This window comes from Habropoda laboriosa, unplaced genomic scaffold (genome assembly GCF_001263275.1).
Source record: "Habropoda laboriosa isolate 0110345459 unplaced genomic scaffold, ASM126327v1 scaffold88, whole genome shotgun sequence".
NCBI lineage: Eukaryota > Metazoa > Arthropoda > Insecta > Hymenoptera > Apidae > Habropoda > Habropoda laboriosa.
The window spans coordinates 906,186-924,339 of record NW_017100219.1 but is presented as its reverse complement, the minus strand read 5'-3'; the positions used below and the strand labels follow the sequence as shown (position 1 = coordinate 924,339).

The following is an 18,154-nucleotide window of genomic DNA, read 5'->3' as shown; positions in this document are numbered from 1 at the left end:
TATTTAAAGACTCTAAAAGTTTCACGCTCTCCCTTAATAGGGTATTGAAAAGTTATAAATTCAGACACATTCGCGATCACTCGAAAGAACCAACGAGCTCACGCGACATATTTACTCGCGAATATCGCGCGCTACTCGGGAGTGATTATGTCGTGCGATAGCTTGACAGAACTGAGTGATCGAGAATCGATTATTCGCGAGAACAATTATCGTTCTATGTTTTAAATCGACGGTAGTGAAAAAGGAGAGTTAATTAATTTGCTACGAATGAGAGTCGCGTATCTCTGTAAGAAAGCGCGCACATGGTATTCGGTACAATTTCCTATCTTAGAATTAGCTTAGTTTATTTTACGAACTATGTTGAAATTAAAACGCACGAATCCCACGATGTCCATCGATGGACGATTCAAATATTTTCGAACTTATTTTATCTTATGGACTACTTAAAGTTAAGATTCGCTTGGTTCTCACATTCGCACACTTTACAGTCGCTTATTCTATATCACACGCATATATGGCACTCTGTACAATTTTCTATACATTTTCATGCACAAAGTTTACATTGAAATTGGTAGAAGGAAGGGAAATATCTGAAAAGATAAAATTCGAGTTAGTGGAGTTCATGTTTCAATTGGTAGTAAAAGTGTTCGTACTCTGATAATTAATTTTCAATTCCTAGGGCAATGGGATTCGTTTGTGAACCTGAAATATTTCTCCAGAAAGTATCTAATTGATAAAAAAGAAAAAGGTGCGACTCACCAATTACCACACAGCTGGACATTGTGACATAGATTTGGTTGCGTCTGTTCATCCTCTCAGATCCATCGAGCCTTTGAAATTCCCTCGGTCGACCATTTGCATCCGCCAGGCATCGAATTTTGGTTCCGTCACACGGTTTTGAGTCCTGCAAGCCTTGAATTTGGTTCCATCAGTGGTCCAATGCGAAAGACCCAAAGCCACTGACCAAGACCCAAAGTAACTGACCAAGACCCAAAGCCACTGACCCACCAGACTTAGAAACCTGTGGAAGTGTCGCGCGAAATTGTGTACGGATCGCGATTTCTTTTAAGTGTAGTTTAATTCGTTGAATTTTATTTAGTACCCGAAATCGCGAATTTTTACCATCCTCCATTTTCTCATGTAGTCCATTTTAGATGGGGTATTTAGCAAAGGTTTAAGGGAGGTATCAACTGAACGCTCTGAAAAAAAGAAAAGAAAAGAAAAAGGGATGAAGCTATTATGAAACGCGACGCGACGTAATAAATTCTCGTATCGATCGAAAATAATGGGCATTCGTGGTGAAAATTGACTCTATTAAGAATTAACGCGGTATACTATTGGGATACTCTAATAATGGGAGGGCGTTTGCACCTTTAGTGCAGTAGAGTTCGGATGTGAACTCACATCCTTTGATTTCTTCTTCAAAGTTTTGGTAGATGTAACAGCAATGTAATAGCAGTATTAAATTATAATTAAGTGATTAAACGACAGAAATTTCCTTTATGTAGTAGGAGTTTTACAACAGAAAGCCATGAAATAGATTAAGTATGCAGGTGGTGCTATAGTTTTGCACCGATTCTAAAATGTTTTTCGATTTCATCTAGATATTATTATATATACAGAAAAATTCAATGCTTTTCATCTGAAGTTCATTATTTTCAATGCTTTTTCAAATTACACAATTGGCTTCGTCGAATTATTCTTTCAATGTTGAAAAGTCTTAAGACTGTTAATGTCGCTATAGTTATGCTCCGCAACGTAGAGAAATGTTTCGAATGAACGTAAAGAGACTCTCGTAACAGAAACTAAACGTCAACATTTCTTCTTTTTTAAACGATATTTTATTTTCACACGCATCCAGTCGAATACGAACGAAATTAAAATCGAGAGCAACAACGCGTAGCTAGTCTGACCTCGTTTAAATTGGAATTTCTCGCTCCTTATCTGTTTCCTCGTGAACTTTCCCGCCATTGGTTCCGCAAAACTCGGCACGCGAACTCCAGTCGTTCCCCCTTTCCTCCGAGATTCGTCAGAATGTCAGGGATTTGCGTAACAGTTCGCGTTAATCTGCAATCTCGTCTGTTCTATTCCGCGTCAAAGCACTGACGTGATAAAATGCAGCCATCGACTGTGTTTTCTTTCAGAAGCAACGCTAGCACTGTCGAAGAAATGGATCTGCTAAGTCTCACCTTCAGATCCCTCGATTTGAGGAGTAACAAACCTCAGCCGGAAGATTTTCTCGACTTGAAGAAGCAAAATGTCGCGGACAGAGACGAAGCTTGGAAGAAATTGAGAAGAAGATCGAAACACAGCAAAGAAGAGCCTAGATTGTCACCTAGAGACGATTCTAAGCAGCTGAAGACGATCGGTATGGACGAAGTAGCGTGGCACGACACTGCTGAGAATTGCTGGGTCGTCATCCACGATTTCGTCTACGATTGCACGGATTTCTTGACCAGTCATCCTGGAGGATCGGATGTGATCCTCGAATACGCTGGCAGAGATGCCACTTTGGCGTTCATCGGCACTGGACACTCGTCTATGGCCAGGCAGAGCTTGGAGAGGTACCTGATCGGAGAACTTCCAACGGAAGAGAGGATCTTCCGTGTTCCCAATGGCGTGAAGCTTACTGGATTTTGATAGACTACTTGTTCAGTGGACGGAGATTAATGTTGTTTGTTTTACAAGTAATTTGAAGAACTGTGTGAGTTTTGTGCTGACTTTGTTACCTGGAGGATTAGATAACGGCGATCGAAGTCCAAGATGAACTTGAATTTGTTTCTGTGCTTTAGATTTAACCCTTTCGTTACTAACGGTGGTTATAGTCACTCATCGTCGAGCGCTCGCTATATCCTACCGGTGACTATAGTCATCCATGAAAATTTGATATCTCCAGAGTGACCGGTTTTCTTTTATCGAATTGTTTCGTTGTATTGTCTTAAGAACTGTGAAAATAGAGAAGAAAATAATGTTACTCTGTGACGCCTGAAGCGTACACTGCTGTAGCGAAAGGGTTGATCTTGCGGATTCGATCCGCGTCACTGCCGTCCCATTTTTGGAAGTAATAAATTTATATACATTTTATTCAGTACGTTGTGTTACTTTTTGTACGGTGAAAGTTCGCAGTATTTTGAAGCACTTAGATTTTCATTAGAAAAATAGAAGAATAAATTAGGGTTTAAGTTGATATATGAAGGATTCTCTGAATTACAACGTTTCAAGTAGCAAATATAAAATTTTCATTTGAATTTGCTTCTCCAAGTTAAGAATCATTGTAGATGATATTTATACATAATAGAAACAAAGTGAAAATGATATTTGCACATAATACGAATGAAACGTAGAAATGAGTATTTTCAACTTTAACGATATAAAATAACTTTTTGATATCTCAGTGTTTTGAAAATTTAGCACTTACAGCATTGTGGTATGGAACTCTTCATTTGAGATTCCAAGATTCGATTGAAAAATTTTGTACAATTTTTTTATTTAATTATACAGTATTAAAAGGAGTCTTAAAAAGAGCAATAATTCGTTGTTTACGTAAAAATGGCAAAATTCTGTTTCGTAGCATTGTTTTTCCCGTATTCTCACGCAATACTGCAAAAGAAAAAAGTACTAGTATGTACTTTGTCCAGTTTGGTGGAGAATACGGTTTAAATGCAATGGAAGTTTACCTGTGTTTTTCTGAATTTCAAAAATTCAGGCAGAATTGTAAATATTATACTGTCTCGCAACGTAAATTTAAGTAAATTAGGTTGAAGTGCACAGAAAAAATAAACGGACGCAGCATAACGTGTAGTTATAATTGTTATGACATGTAAATAGAACGATAAATTTAGTGTAAATATAGAAAACGTATAATATAATTTATTTCATGGTATTGTAACAAGCAAACGTTGAATAAATTCCTAATTCGTATTAAAAAAATTATTTAACACAATAATTTCAGCTTTATTATGATTATTCTTGATAAATGACCACAGGTCAACTTGATGTTTAATCGTTATAATCTTTAAATTCAGTGTGAATAGAGAAAATGTGTAATATAATTTATTTCACGATATTATAACAAACAAACGTTGAATACATTCGTGATTCGTGTAAAAAGAATTATTTATCACGATAAATTTAGCTGTACTATGGTTATTTTTAATCTACGACCACAGGTCAACCTGATTTTTAATCCCTGCGAAATTAATTTAACCACGAGTAATTAACGAGAACGCTAAAACCTATGTTTCCATTGAAGAATATTGTAAAAACGTATAAATTGTTATATGCAATGTTATAACAAATTGTCGGATTTTATAACAAAATTGTGAAAATTGATAAATTATACCGTGTTACGGTAACGGAAATCTCCCACGAAAATCTCCCGCGAAAATTTCCCGCCTGACCTAACCGACGATTTTGCTAATGACTTTGGGGAGAGGGTACCGCAGGGAACTAGGGATGAAGCTATTATTTGAAAACGCGATTCACCGACTCTAGTATTTAGAAAAATTCTCGATAGAAATTCGGAAAATTAGCGGTAAACTACTGAGACGGTTTAATTAGGGTGGGCACAGTGCAACGAGTATAGTCCACTCGTTGCGAATAAGCAAATCACAATACAAAATACAATAATTCAACTAACTACTTCATGCAAATCCTTGGATAGCTGTGAATTATTAGTTTACAAAATGACAAATCATAAAATCAATTCAATATCAGAGAAAATCATAGAAAAATTGGAAAAATAAAAGAAATTCGAAAAACTGAAAGAAAATTTCAAATTAGATTCAATAGCTGGAATAAAAGTACATGTTATTAAGCTGTAACGACAAATTTTTCATTAATTTCGATAAATACCTGAAACGCCAAAAATGTTTATTAGTGGAATTCGTTTGAAATCAACGTCCTATTCCTACCCCAAAATTGAAATCTCAATTTCCCTAAACTCTCGTAATAATTTCGGAACTTTCGATTCGAAGTGGAATATTCAAAGTGTGATAATAATTTGCTGATAAATATCGACACTTGGAATTTACTAAAATGTATGTTCAAAATCAAAGTTTCAAGTAGAATATTCAAAGTCTGGTAGTACTTGTCCATAAAAGCATTAACAAATGCAGAACCAATTTAGTTTAATTTAACCAAAGTCTAATAGTAATTTTCCAAGTATCGATAATTGAGAATGCTTGTGTATGCTAAGTTTGAGAAGGCAGAGTGTGTACAGTGTGGACATAGGCTAACTAGTAGCCCTCGACCACCCTGTTCACATCTCAGAACCTTTAAGACTAATTTGCCGCGAAGTGTCTATGGCCCAGTATAAAGGGTGAATGATTTCGCGGCACCTCGGCGGGTCCTTATATACCTGCGGTACCCTCTCCCCAAAGTCATTAGCAAAGTCGTTAGCAAAATCGGGCGCGAAACCTACTTTGCGCGGGAAATCGACTACTTTTCGCGGGAGATTCACTACTTTTCGCGGGAGATCGATTCTTTTCGCGGGAAATCGACTACTTTTAGCGGGAGATTCGCTACTTTTCGCGGGAGATCCACTACTTTTCGCGGGAGATCGATTCTTTTCGCGGGAGATCTATTATTTTCGCGAGAGATCGATTCTTTTTGCAGGAGATCCACTATTTTCGCAGGAGATCCACTATTTTCGCAGGAGATGCACTACTTTTCGCGGGAGATCTATTATTTTCGCGGGAGATATATTATTTTCGCGAGAGATCGATTCTTTTTGCGGGAGATCCACTATTTTCGCGGAAGATCTATTATTTTCGCGACAGATCCACTACTTTTCGTAGGAGATCTATTATTTTCGCGGGAGATTCACTACTTTTCGCGGGAGATCCACTACTTTTCGCAGATCTACTATTTTCGCGGGAGGTGGACCACTTTTCGTGGTATACCGGTCACTTTTCGCGGGAATCGATTATTTTTCGCTGGAGATCGCCGATTCTTTTCGCGGGAAATTTCCATTATTCTATTGTAACATTATAACAGCCTGTAATTTATTAATTTTCACAATATTTATTATAAATTCATACTTCTCACAATTTCTTACAACACAACATATTATCATTTATACATTCGTGCAATTTTTTTCGGTGAATAATTACGTTTTAATATTATTATTACTTTCTCCTGGTGAGACTGTGTTCGTAATGATTAGAATCAGGTTGACCTGCGGTCGTGCACTGACCAAACAGCCATAGTGAAGGTAGAATTATTACGTTAATTAACTTTTTACACAAATCTAATGTTTATTCAACGTTTGTTCTTTGTAACGCTATAATTTATTTTCTTGTAAATCTTATTATAGAACTTAGAACAAACGATGCTCTAAATTGACAACACTTGCTGTAAAATTATTACATTTTTCATTTCAATAAGGTAAAACAATATTTCTGATATTATCAAGTTAGTAACATACGTGAAATGTTCTTGTAACTAATTCTGAAACTTCTGTTTACATGTTATAGCAATTATATTTAAGTAACTTAAAATTAAAGTGAAACTTCTTCTTAATCGTACGTTCCCTCATCCTTATTTACTACGTGCTCGTTTAACGCTGTTTCGTTTAACGTTTTGTCTTCTAAGAACGCACAATCTTGAGCATTAATCGGTTTATTACTGTATATTCATAAAAATACGAATTTGCATAGAAATCCGCAGTCTAATTACGAGATTCGAGGATGAATAATCTCTTCTTTATTCTAACGACTATTCAAAATTTCCTTCGCATTCAATAACTCTCCCAATACTTACGACCACAACTGTAGATATATAGCTCATTCTAAGTAACTTCCAAATCTAACTCTAAATACCTTCAAAATTTTTTTTAAATATTGGGCGGTTGCGAAAGTTCAGAGGCGGCGGGAACCTTATCACTAGATTGCGGATTTTTATGCAAATTCATATCTTCGAGTGTCTAGGCGTGAGCAATTTAACAATTTGTAGTGTGAAAGAGAGTCTTTCGTGTATGCTCACTTCAAACGTCAACGTTAATGACGATTGAATATTTGTTGAAATTGGATACTGGAAGGTGGTGAAAGAATGATGTCACGAGTATACATAACACTTAAACTTTAAATTTATTCTACAACTGTTGAATTAGAAAAACGCGTTAGACTGGTGATAATAATTTCTGTGTTGAATAGCTGATAGTTTTTTAGAATCTGTCGTCCTTTGAAGGAATTCGTGCTTAAATAATAACTGCGGACCTGTGAAAATGGGAATGACGATGTCTGATTGGTGGTTTTAATTTGGTAGGGTAAGCCGCCGTGACCCTCAGGTACTGCAAGTACCTTCGAGTGTCATGTGTCGGATTTTCCCCATGCCTTAACCGTAGCAGGTAATGTTTTATTAGTTGCCCTGACTCGGCCAAGGTAAATGAAAATTAACACGGCCGAGGTAAAATTCTTAATCCTACTACAAAAGGGGCAATCGTCGCTATACATTCAAAGAAGGTGAAATATGCACAATGGTTTTACTTATAATCAGTTTTACGCCTTAACATCGAGGATACAGTAAAAAAAGTAGAGCTTCGGTAGAAAATTATTTTACCTATCAGGTACTGCAAAAATCGCTATAATTTGGATATTTTGTATATTTCTTCATATCGCGTGCATTCCGTGCAATTTTGGATGATTGCAGAAGTGGCGCGAACCTTATCACACTTCAGCAAAGATGTTTGTTTTAACGTCGTGTTACATTCCTATCGAAAGATACACCGCTTGTGTTTTATTCTCAAACAGTCGTTCGTTTCGTTTCATTTTATTTTCAAAAGAAAAGTGCCTTCGCACCCACCGCTTCTGTTTGATTTCCCAATCAGGCACGAACTTTTGCGTTCGTCCACCACAAAAAAAAAACATTAAACAAAGCTTCGTCTCTCCCTAAAAATGGAGGGCCTTCTCCCAAGAGGGAGAGACTCGATCGGGAAAGACGCGATTATCAGACGTCCCTGTCGAAGTTGGTCACGCGCGAGTGGTTGCCACGATCGGCGGTTATCTAATTGACACCCTTCGTGAGCAGCTGCGTCGCGACGCCGCGCCACTTTCCCTCTCGATACCAACACTTTTTCTCTCCCCTTCGATCCACCGCCGTCGTTCCCATCCACGTCGCCGCAATTTCACCTCCGCTCCTTCTCCAACGTCCGTTCGAACCGTTTAAAAGGTCGTTGACCCAATAAACTGAAAACTCCCCTCTCCCTCTTATCGCCGCGGATCTCGCAGTCTATTCGTCGAAAGTTGCGCTAAGCGTGTCTCGTTACACCTGAAAAAGGGAAGATTCGACGTGTGTTCGAGGTGGTACGAAGTGGATCGAAGGTACTCGAGGAAGGAAGGTGCGCGCAGAGTCACGGGGAGAGATGGTAATTGGTGGACGCGCGCAGGAAGCACGCGGCGCGCTCGAAAATCAAATTAAAACGCCATTATACAAAACTCGTTTAATTCCCCGCCGCTTCCGCCGGAAATTGAGTATTCGCACGCGGCGATACGGACGCGGAACAGGATGCCGTTTACCGTGAATTCATTGACGGCACAGCGGCCACCGAATCTCCAGTCACAACCGCCGCGGCGCATTCGGACCACAACCGTTTCGCAATTTTACAGAAATGTCTCTCGAGTGTACGAATACGGCGATCGAGTTGAGGGTAACGAGATACGGGGTATCGATGCGCGAAATAATTCGGTTGTTTCCTCGGGGAACAAGGCGGCTGGAGAGTTAGACCTGACAGACTGAAATCGGCGTGCACCCGAGCGTGAATGTAGTATAATTGGCGGCGACGAGGCAGCTACGTTTAGGTATGCGTGAATAAGGAAGCTGGATTCACGTGATTTTAAGGAGAAAACTTTCTTAAAACATGAATAAACATGTGTGCAAAATGCCGATACCGAGAAACTTATACTTCCCTTACAAAAAAATCCCTAAGAAGGACTAAAAAATGACACTCTAGACTAGAATACCCCCTTAAAAAGTTAAACATCTCACTCTTCGCTCGAGTCTCGCATGGAATAAACTGTTCTTTCCTTTATTTCTTTCCGTTAATTCGCTTCGTTTCGGTATAAGTAAGACTCGAACGGAGTTACGGTGCATTCGCTCTCCCCTTTCCTGCGTCGAAGGAAACGCTTAACGCCGTCGAGTGTTAAAATAAACAACCGGCGTCCTCCGTGGCGCGGAGAGAATCGGCGAAACGTTTCGTTTAACACGAGACGCGCGTGCCTCGTTTCTCCTACATTTCATATTCCCGCGGTCACAGAGAATCCACGGAGAGCAACCTTTCCGACACGCGATTACCGTTAATTGGACGTAATTAATTAATCGAACATGTTTCGGTGCTCCGGTGAAATCGGGCCAACCGGCAGCCGGGATTCCCAGGACCGAATAACGGGCCTCTCGATCGCGTCCTCAAAAGGAGCGAGCACAGACGATCCTCGCTTTTCACGGTATACACCGAATCGACGTCGATGCATCGGCCATTATTAATTCCACGCTCGAGGAGAGCACATGCCAGAGACGTGTATACTAAGGAGTCGTTCCTTGGCTGCTTTAAGCTTTCTGATCGAACGACAGACGAATTAATTCATTCGTACACGTAGACTCGTGTGCTCGCGACGTTTGCCTTTCGATGATCCAGAGTCGTTTAATTAACCACGCTGAAGCGTCTGAAAGTAGCTAAAGTTTGGGAATTTTTTTTAGAGGCAAATAGCATTTTTCGCAATTTTTGAAAAGTAAATGTGTTATGAAATGGATGAGTGACTCGGTAATTGCGAAGCCTCCTTGCGAAAAAAATGCTTCCTGAGTCGTAAATCGAAATGTACCACCTGTAATGTAGTAGATGATTTTTCAGAAATTAGGGAAGAACCTCTTTTTGTCAAGAAAAATCGATTGATATATTGAGAACATTGTACGCTACGCTGTAGATAATACGTTTTTATTTATAAATCGAAAAGAATTTTTAATTTCAGACGTTCGAATCCTTGCCAGCGACGGCGGTAGAGGGTTTCTCCTCCTCCATTTCGTACCATTTCTTCTTTCTAAAAATTGGAAGAAACAGCTGAAAGTTACACTTATATCCTCTGAAAAATTTGGAATTTTTCATTCAACAATTATCCAGGAAAAAAAATTCCCAAACTCAGACTACTGTTCTCCCTGAATCACCTGAATCTTAACCCTTTCACGCCAAGCGAATCGTTCACGTCCCACTTGAATTCTCCTACAGAAATTGATCCCAATTCACACCGGCCGAATAAACAAAGCTTTCTCTAAAGAACCACAATTCTCTCACAAAAGGGTTAAACTAATCGGAAATCTGTTAAAACTACTTCATACTCGAGCGAGCGCCGCGCCAATTAACAGGTTCGGCTTGATCAGATTACAGATAATCGGGGAAACGAAACGTTTCGTGGTCCCGAGTCTGGAACGAGAGAAACACGCGTCAGATAGATAGCGTCGAGCAGGGGAACCGTGAAAAAGATGGAAAACGTGTAGAGATACGCGTGAAAGGTTGGGTGTGGGTGCGCGCACAGGGGATTATCCTGGCACGTATGCACGGAGCAAACGAACACGATGGACCGTGGAATCGTATCGCTTTATCCGCTCGCAGCAGCCACGCGGATGAATGCAGCCGCGCGAAAACAACTTTAAAAGCCATCGGTACGACGAACAATCGCCTCTCTCTCTCTCTCTCTCTCCTACCCATGGCTCTCCCGATATTTCCTGGCCGAACTGGCGCGCGGCGTAGCCTCGAATCGAATTAAAAGCAAATTATTCGAACAGCCGGAACGAGGCTCGCCTTCGAACGTTTCGACGACCCCGTCTAGCTGATATTTTCAACGAAAAATCCGACTATCGACACTCTCCGCGCCTGTATTAATTAGTCGATAGAATATCGGAGGAGAAGACGCATCGGCGCTCTTCTTTCAACAAGGACATCTTTCGGTACCGAAATTTCTAATGCTGCAGCTTCGTTTGTTCGTTTTTTCCTGTTTTTATACTCGGTATGCGTTACCGCAGAAATTCCTAAACCCTGCAATTAGGTACATACGTAGCAGGAATAAACCCATTGTTCCGTACCGAACATTTTTTTGTCTATTTTCGCCTCGAGCCTTTCTCCTTTTATTTTTATAGCTTAAGGAAATTGTAAGACGGGCCTGAAGAATCCGCGGCCCATAGGATTAGCCGGGGCCGTTATTAAGCGCGTACCCTCGGTAATTTCTTCGCTAGAACTCAGTTCATTAACCATTGTCCCGATTTTCCAATTACTGAACCTTCTGATACTTTCTCTCATGTCCTATCTCCTTTTTTCGGAATTCCCCAATCCTACTACAACTCATCCTTCTACCACCACCTTCTACCACCACTTCCCACCACCACACCCTACGACCAATACTTAATGTTCTTATTTCTCCCATTTTTCACTTCCAAAATTAAACTCCGCCCTCAGTAGGTGAGATGCGTGACTTCCTCTGAATTTCGAATCAGTATCATTCTGAACGTTAAACAACCAAGTATTGAGTCAGTCCGAGCGCTGAACGCATAATCAAGTCGTTTATATTATAACGTTGGAGAAAGGGTATTCCGGGATCGCTTCAGACCTCGTTAGAGAACAGTCCGATTTTTTTCTCGTGATCCAAGTTTGAAACATAACTCAAATCGACGCGAGTACACGACACCCATTTTCATTCTTAGTCCTTAGTTTTATCTGTATTCACAACGAGTCACCCACTTCACCATTATTCTTCACCGTCGCGTCGCGTTCTCCTTCGATTATTCAAAATGTTCGCGCTCACGACTGTTACCCGCCAACTTAATCTTAGGTAACTAATTCGAAATTTTGTCTTGCTCGGAACGTTAGCAAAATTTAGAGTGCGTCACGAAACGATAGACGACTTGTTTTAAACTCGAGTATTCGATCGCGACTCCTACTTGTGTCTCGTCGAATGGCTGGAGAATGTGTTCGCACGAGAGAATCCTTGCGAATGTGTTTTTCGATCCCCGAATTTTTCTGGAGTCCCCAGTGACACCCCCGCCAAGTGTAAGAAAGGCACGCTGATTGGTTTTTCACGTATGCAAAAATTACCAGTCAACGTGCACCTTAGGTGTCACCCACCCTTCCCTTGCGCCCTTAGCGCGCTTTTCCTTCGAAGGAGTGTGCGTGGAATCTTCGCTGTCCTTCGGTGACGCGTCGGAAATTCCGACGTGCCGTTATGCGCGCGTGTGGATTGACCTTTCAGAAATACCTGGTTTATGACACGTCTTCGGTTGTGGAGAACGCGGAAAAGGCATTGTTCTGTAAGAAATTACTTATTTTTTCGCGGAGCTACGAAGCGTCTTTGGAGTGCGAGCGTGCCATAAACCCGGTCAACGAAGACCCCACGCGTTCCGTACCTGCGCGACACATAGTCTCCTGCATAGTCACAACCCAAAGTCCATCTTCCCAGAACCCCTAAAAAAGAAAAAGACAGTAATAGAAGAGAAGTGTGGAAAAGAAAACAGTAAATAACAAGAAATAATTACAATAACATCATACACAGATTTTCATAAACCTATCCGTACAAAAGTCGTCACAGTCTATAACGACAATCACGCTTGCATTCTCTCACGTTATTATCAGTCAGATACAACGAAATAATATAATAAAAACAATATACATGTATTGTGGGATTTGCGAACCAGGCGACTCGATACGTCGAGATTCTACGCGATTAACAAACAGGCCATTCGAAATGGTGAATTGACAATCGTAAAAACGATGATCAAAAGGAAACGCAAAGCTGTAAAGCTCTGTATGGGAATATTATCATTCTTAACCCTTTGCACCACGTCACCAGATACTTACATATAAAAACAAAGAAATAAAAACTACATGTCTAAATAACCACGAGCTACTTCTCTTCGTACACCTAAGACGATTTAGCCGAGAGCAAATCTAAGGAAGTAATTAAGGGTGCAAAGGTTCAATCATCAGAGTGGAATACTGCAGACGGAATATTGCAAGCTCAATTATACTTCTGCACTTCACATTTCCCCGGTTACTTCTAATGGAGAACTCGTAGTTGTTCTACGAGCACATTCTCGAGAAGCTTCTAGCAGCGGGTTTTTGCGCGAGGCAAAGAAAACGCGGCACTGTTCTCAGGGGGGGGAGCAGGAGTGGGGCAGGGTTAATCGTCCGGTTAGGCTCGGAGACAATGGAAATTAGGGTTTCTCCCTCTGGGGGAAGCCGCTTTTGGAAGTACGGTTACAAGTAAAGGTCTTATTGAGGTCTTTAACATCTTCATTTACCTGCTCGTGTTATATACAGATAGAAAATGCAAAAGGATTGTGTAGCTTTAATATTAACATATTTTCCATTTGTAAATGAAATACCATTTTCTACTTGAAGTACCAAATCATATGCTACCATTCGTTTATTGTTGGAACCCTCAAACAGACTGCAACACACGGCCTTGAGTGCCGCAACATCAATCGATGCCGATTCTTGAGAGTTTAATTTACGACCTCGCTATATCGTGGCCCCAACTATATCTATCCTACGAACAGTCTGACGGTAAAACTGAGACATTTGGAAGAGCATTGAGCGAAGAATCACTGCGCTTTCGTCTTCTTACTTCTGCATTTCGCGTTGCATTGAGCTGTTTATCCGTTTTTTTTTTTACGCAACGAAGGATTGCACGTAACTAAAGTAAGAGAATATCGAGAACAGTTGCACCACGAGTCTGACTCGTTTTGTTTTCGTTTGTCCCGAATGACGCACCACGAGCCAGGCTCGTCTTGTTTACGTTTGGTCCGAACGAAGTACCACGAGCCAGGCTCGTGCTTATTATTTATGGCCCAAATTCCTTACCACAGGTTTCACTCGTGGTTGTAGGCCAAGGGGTTAAATAGCCCTATTTTCTCCATTTCCGCGTTCATTCTCCATTCTGCCACGCGCACCTCACGTATCATCAAAAATCTCTGTTAAGTAAAGTTCTGTTTCACGCAACGACGATCCCTAAGTGTTTCAACTCGGTGATACCCCAATATCTGCTCCTAGTTCCGAGGAATTGGAGCACACCGGGCATCACAAAACGAATATGTTCCGAATATTCGTCGTGGTCAATAGGCCCTAAAGTAGAAGTACTCGAAACCTTCAGTTGTACTTGTATATCTTAAATGTATTTAGTATAAAATTCAGGGATGTATTCCTACTATCTGTCAGAAAGTACTTTGACTCAGAGTAGGGTGGGCGTGAAGTTAATTAAACGTGTTGTAGCGACCAGCTACAGCGAAGAACATTTGGCGAGCAGACTACCAGCACGGTTTATGACGTGCGCGCTTGAAAGGCTATTTTTGAGGAAACCGTTTTTAGCTTATTTAATTTCTAGAAATTCGACAATGCATGTCCGCGAAGAAACTTTCTCCGACGGCCTCGATAGCAAATTGCCGCATCATAAACCAAGGGTTTCCGAAAGGTCCGCCGTACGAGGCCCAGAGGCCCGGACCGGCAGGTCACGAGTACTTGACCTGGAGGAAACTCAGCTGTGTCGCCAAATGACGTTACGGGAAAAACCTCCCCCGCCAAATCGCACTGCGGTCCCCGAAAAAGCGCGCCAAGGGCGCAAGGGACACGCAGCGACTCGGAAAGAAATTGCCTGATTGGTTAACACCGATACGACGGGTTAACCAATCAGGGAGGATTTACACGTAGCCGAAAGGCAGTAAGAAAAAAGCGAGGCGACAGGAGGGCAGTCTTGCAGTCTTGTGGGTACATAGCGTAACCCTAGTCACGCCTTGTTATTTAATCGTAACCACATTCTTTCAGTGCCTACGTTTTTACAATAGTATACGTTATCCACGTTATCTGAGCGTCGTTCGCAAAAAGTGTGCTTCGAGGGTCTCGCGAAGAGTGAGGACGCGTCGTCCTGCCGATCCCTGTCCTCCCCCACGCGAACAGGCCCAGGGAAAAATCCAAAGGGGGGAGGAGCGCTGGGCCTGGCTTCAAAACGCTCGCTTCACCGTCTTCGGGACGGATTTTCTCACAGACGATACCTTTCCAGTATTTCCTTTAACACGTTCGTCGCCCAGCGTGAATCGGTCGAGTTTCTCGCGGCGCCCAAATCCGATAGTCGGAGCGCAAGAACGTAAACAGAGCGATTAGCTGGAATTTGCGTTCTATGTTAACAGAAGGAGACAAATTCTCGAGCGCCAGGAAGCGAGAAAAAATGTAAAAAGGACCAACATATTTGTTCACGCGGTTCGCGACGTGTTGAACCAGCGGGATTCCCTTACGAACTCTTATGCAGGTAAGGGATAATTAACTGAGAATGGGTTGGATTTTGTAACACTCAATTAGTGTAGTGAGAGGAGTTTGTTTTTATACTGATTCTATGTCCGTCGGTTTTCCTTCACCTTACCTCGGATAAGGCGTGTCTTAGGGTTTGAGACATGCGGATTGGTGAATGTCATTAGTCGGAAGTAGCGAGGGTGGTGGTTGATATTTTAACTGATCTAACCTATCGGTTAGAAAAAATGCGGAAGGAGAAACAAAATAGCCACCCCCAAGCAAACCGTCACTCTCAGGTAGAACACGTGCTCCCTGGGTGACCGTCGCGAAAATCCGCTTGCCTCGAAACCCGGAACGGTACAGGTAATAAACTTATGAAGCACTCTGAGGTGAACAATACATGAAAGAAACAAAGTAAAATTCTAAACCTCGGTCATCGGTGAAAAAACAGGGACTTATAAGGAATGCGATGGAGAATCAATGGCTTCATAAAGTTATTGTCTCTACCGACGGGTCAGGATTTGGAGAAATATTTGAACGATGTAAAATTTAGAAATCCTGACCCGGTTTATGGAGGTCTCTTTCCCCTTAGGGTAGTGTAGGTATGTGCCGCGTAACAATATTGTCCCAATTGTCCAAAATCACCAGAAATGTGTTCGAACTGTTTTAACGAATACCATGCTACGTAGTATAATGTTATATTTTATTTTAAATATAAATTAATGTATAGTATAATACAGTGCGTATATTTTTAATATTTTTATTTTGTATATTTTATATTTGCCGGTGCTTATTCCATTAAATTCTTCTGTTACAAGTGGGATTTTTATAAATTACTTGTAAAATCCTATTTAACTTGACGAAGAAGAACGTCACCCATATCTGGGTGACGGGGCCCCCACGGAAGCATACCCGTCACCCAGATACGGGTGACGTGGCGACGAACGTGTCAAGTCGCGTGGATGCCGTATATATCCGGCGTTCGTAATGAAAGGGTTAATAAAGTCAGCGTCCAAAAAAAAATCGAGGTATCGTCAACGCGATATCAGGACGGGGGTTTTGGTATGAAAGAGTGAATGTGAGAGAGTTGGTGTGAATGGCCTGGAAAGGAAGAACGAATGAAAGACGATCGTGCGTGGCGTATTTGTTATGTTTAGACAACATGGGTTGTCAAGCCGATCGCGGCGTGTGTGAGTGTGTGTATGTGGATGCGTGCGTGGAGAAAAGGAAGAAGAGTGTGAAAAAAAGGAGAGCATCGAGCCGGAAGAGAGCGAATCGGAGCAGCGCACAGTGGGCCAGAAACGAATGAAAGACGATCGTGCGTGGCGTATTTGTTATGTTTAGACAACATGGGTTGTCAAGCCGATCACGGCGTGTGTGAGTGTGTGTATATGGATGCGTGCGTGGAGAAAAGGAAGAAGAGTGTGAAAAAAAGGAGAGCATCAAGCCGGAAGAGAGCGAATCGGAGCAGCGCACAGTGGGCCAGGAACCCCCAAAAACTGGCCAAAAGTCGATTTGAGAATTAACGTAAAAAAGACGTATCATCGTACTCAGGAATAGTTAATGTACATATCTACAAAATATTTTGTTGATTCAACAATTCCAGTTCCACTGGCATTGATCTAAAGTTGGAAAACGCTTTGAAATTGCTGGTATGTCTCTTTCTGGTAACATGAATATTATTCATCAATTTATGTATAATTTATGAAATTTTTTTTTATTTATTTATTTATAGATACGTAGCAATTAAGAATAACACAGATGAGTTACGAAAGTTAACTAGAAATTGTAATATTTCATTCTTTATTGTCATACTGTAACCATATTTCGCGGTATGTTCACCTTTCAATTCAGGGTTCCCCTAAGTTCCACCCCTTATGAAGAAAAATGAAGCTTAAATGTGTTCTTTGGAATGTATACTATAAGATAGGACTGCGTCATTTTGCTCCTTTTGATGTCCTATTGAAATAAATATTATTTAATAGCGGCCATACGCGCGCAGTTGGATACTAGACTACGGTCGAATATATGTACATACCGGGTGGAACAGACGAAAGCTGTTCTCTCAGAAACCATCGCAGATATCAACTTGAAACTTTCAGATGTTAAATGGTATATAGGGATTAACATTTTAGAATGTAAGACAGTGTGGGGGTGAGTTCCTTAAGGGTGGAAATGGTGCCACATCCATTTTTTTTTTAAATGAGATGGCATATTAATTTTTCCATATTCGGAAATTCTTTTTATTCTGCACAGTTAAGGAGTTATAGCGGAAAAACCTTACGGAAGGGGAGTTTCGTGTCTGTGTCGAAATATATCAAATGAGATTCGTGGTTTACGGCATGCTATTAAGCTATGCAGCCCGAGAAGCAAGAATAATTAAAAATCTAACAAAGCAGTTCTAATGATCTTCGCCAGGGTGTACTTTAAAACATACAAACAATATTTTTGCAGTTGTTTGTGCCATAAACTGTTCTAAAGAAGACCTAACATATGAGGCAATTTATTGTTGTCAAATGTTATAAATTTAAAAAATTTTTTTTGGGGTTTTCTTTACTTGGAAAGCATAACGGGAGATAAGCTCTTGACTCCTTAGAAGCTGATGAATTTATAACATTTTACAACAACAAATTGTCTCATATGACAGGTCGTTTAATTAGTAAAAAGAAAAAAGAAATCATTTGATAGCTGCTCCTGAAATAAATGTGAGCAGCTGTACTATTTCTCGTGTACATGATAGTGACAGTGAAGACATGAATGCAGATGATGACGAAGGGAGTAAAAATACAGATCTTTTACACACTTTCACACAGTTAGATAAGATTGAACTGGCAAATGAACTGACAGAATTTTATATATATGTTTAATAAAAAACGATTGACGTTACCTACAGAA

General features: G+C 40.7%; 2 protein-coding genes across 2 annotated transcripts in view; both read left to right on the top strand.

The window, feature by feature from the left end:
- Nucleotides 1-18,154, top strand: part of LOC108570960 (insulin-like peptide receptor) — a 101,447-nt gene that overhangs the window by 10,074 nt on the left and 73,219 nt on the right. The gene's annotated exons all lie outside the window — the stretch shown is intronic.
- LOC108570961 (cytochrome b5-like) lies at nucleotides 2,144-3,045 on the top strand. Its single transcript, XM_017932899.1, has one exon. It carries the CDS (start codon nucleotides 2,170-2,172, stop codon nucleotides 2,638-2,640), a length of 471 nt encoding a protein of 156 aa, XP_017788388.1. The 5' UTR covers nucleotides 2,144-2,169; the 3' UTR covers nucleotides 2,641-3,045.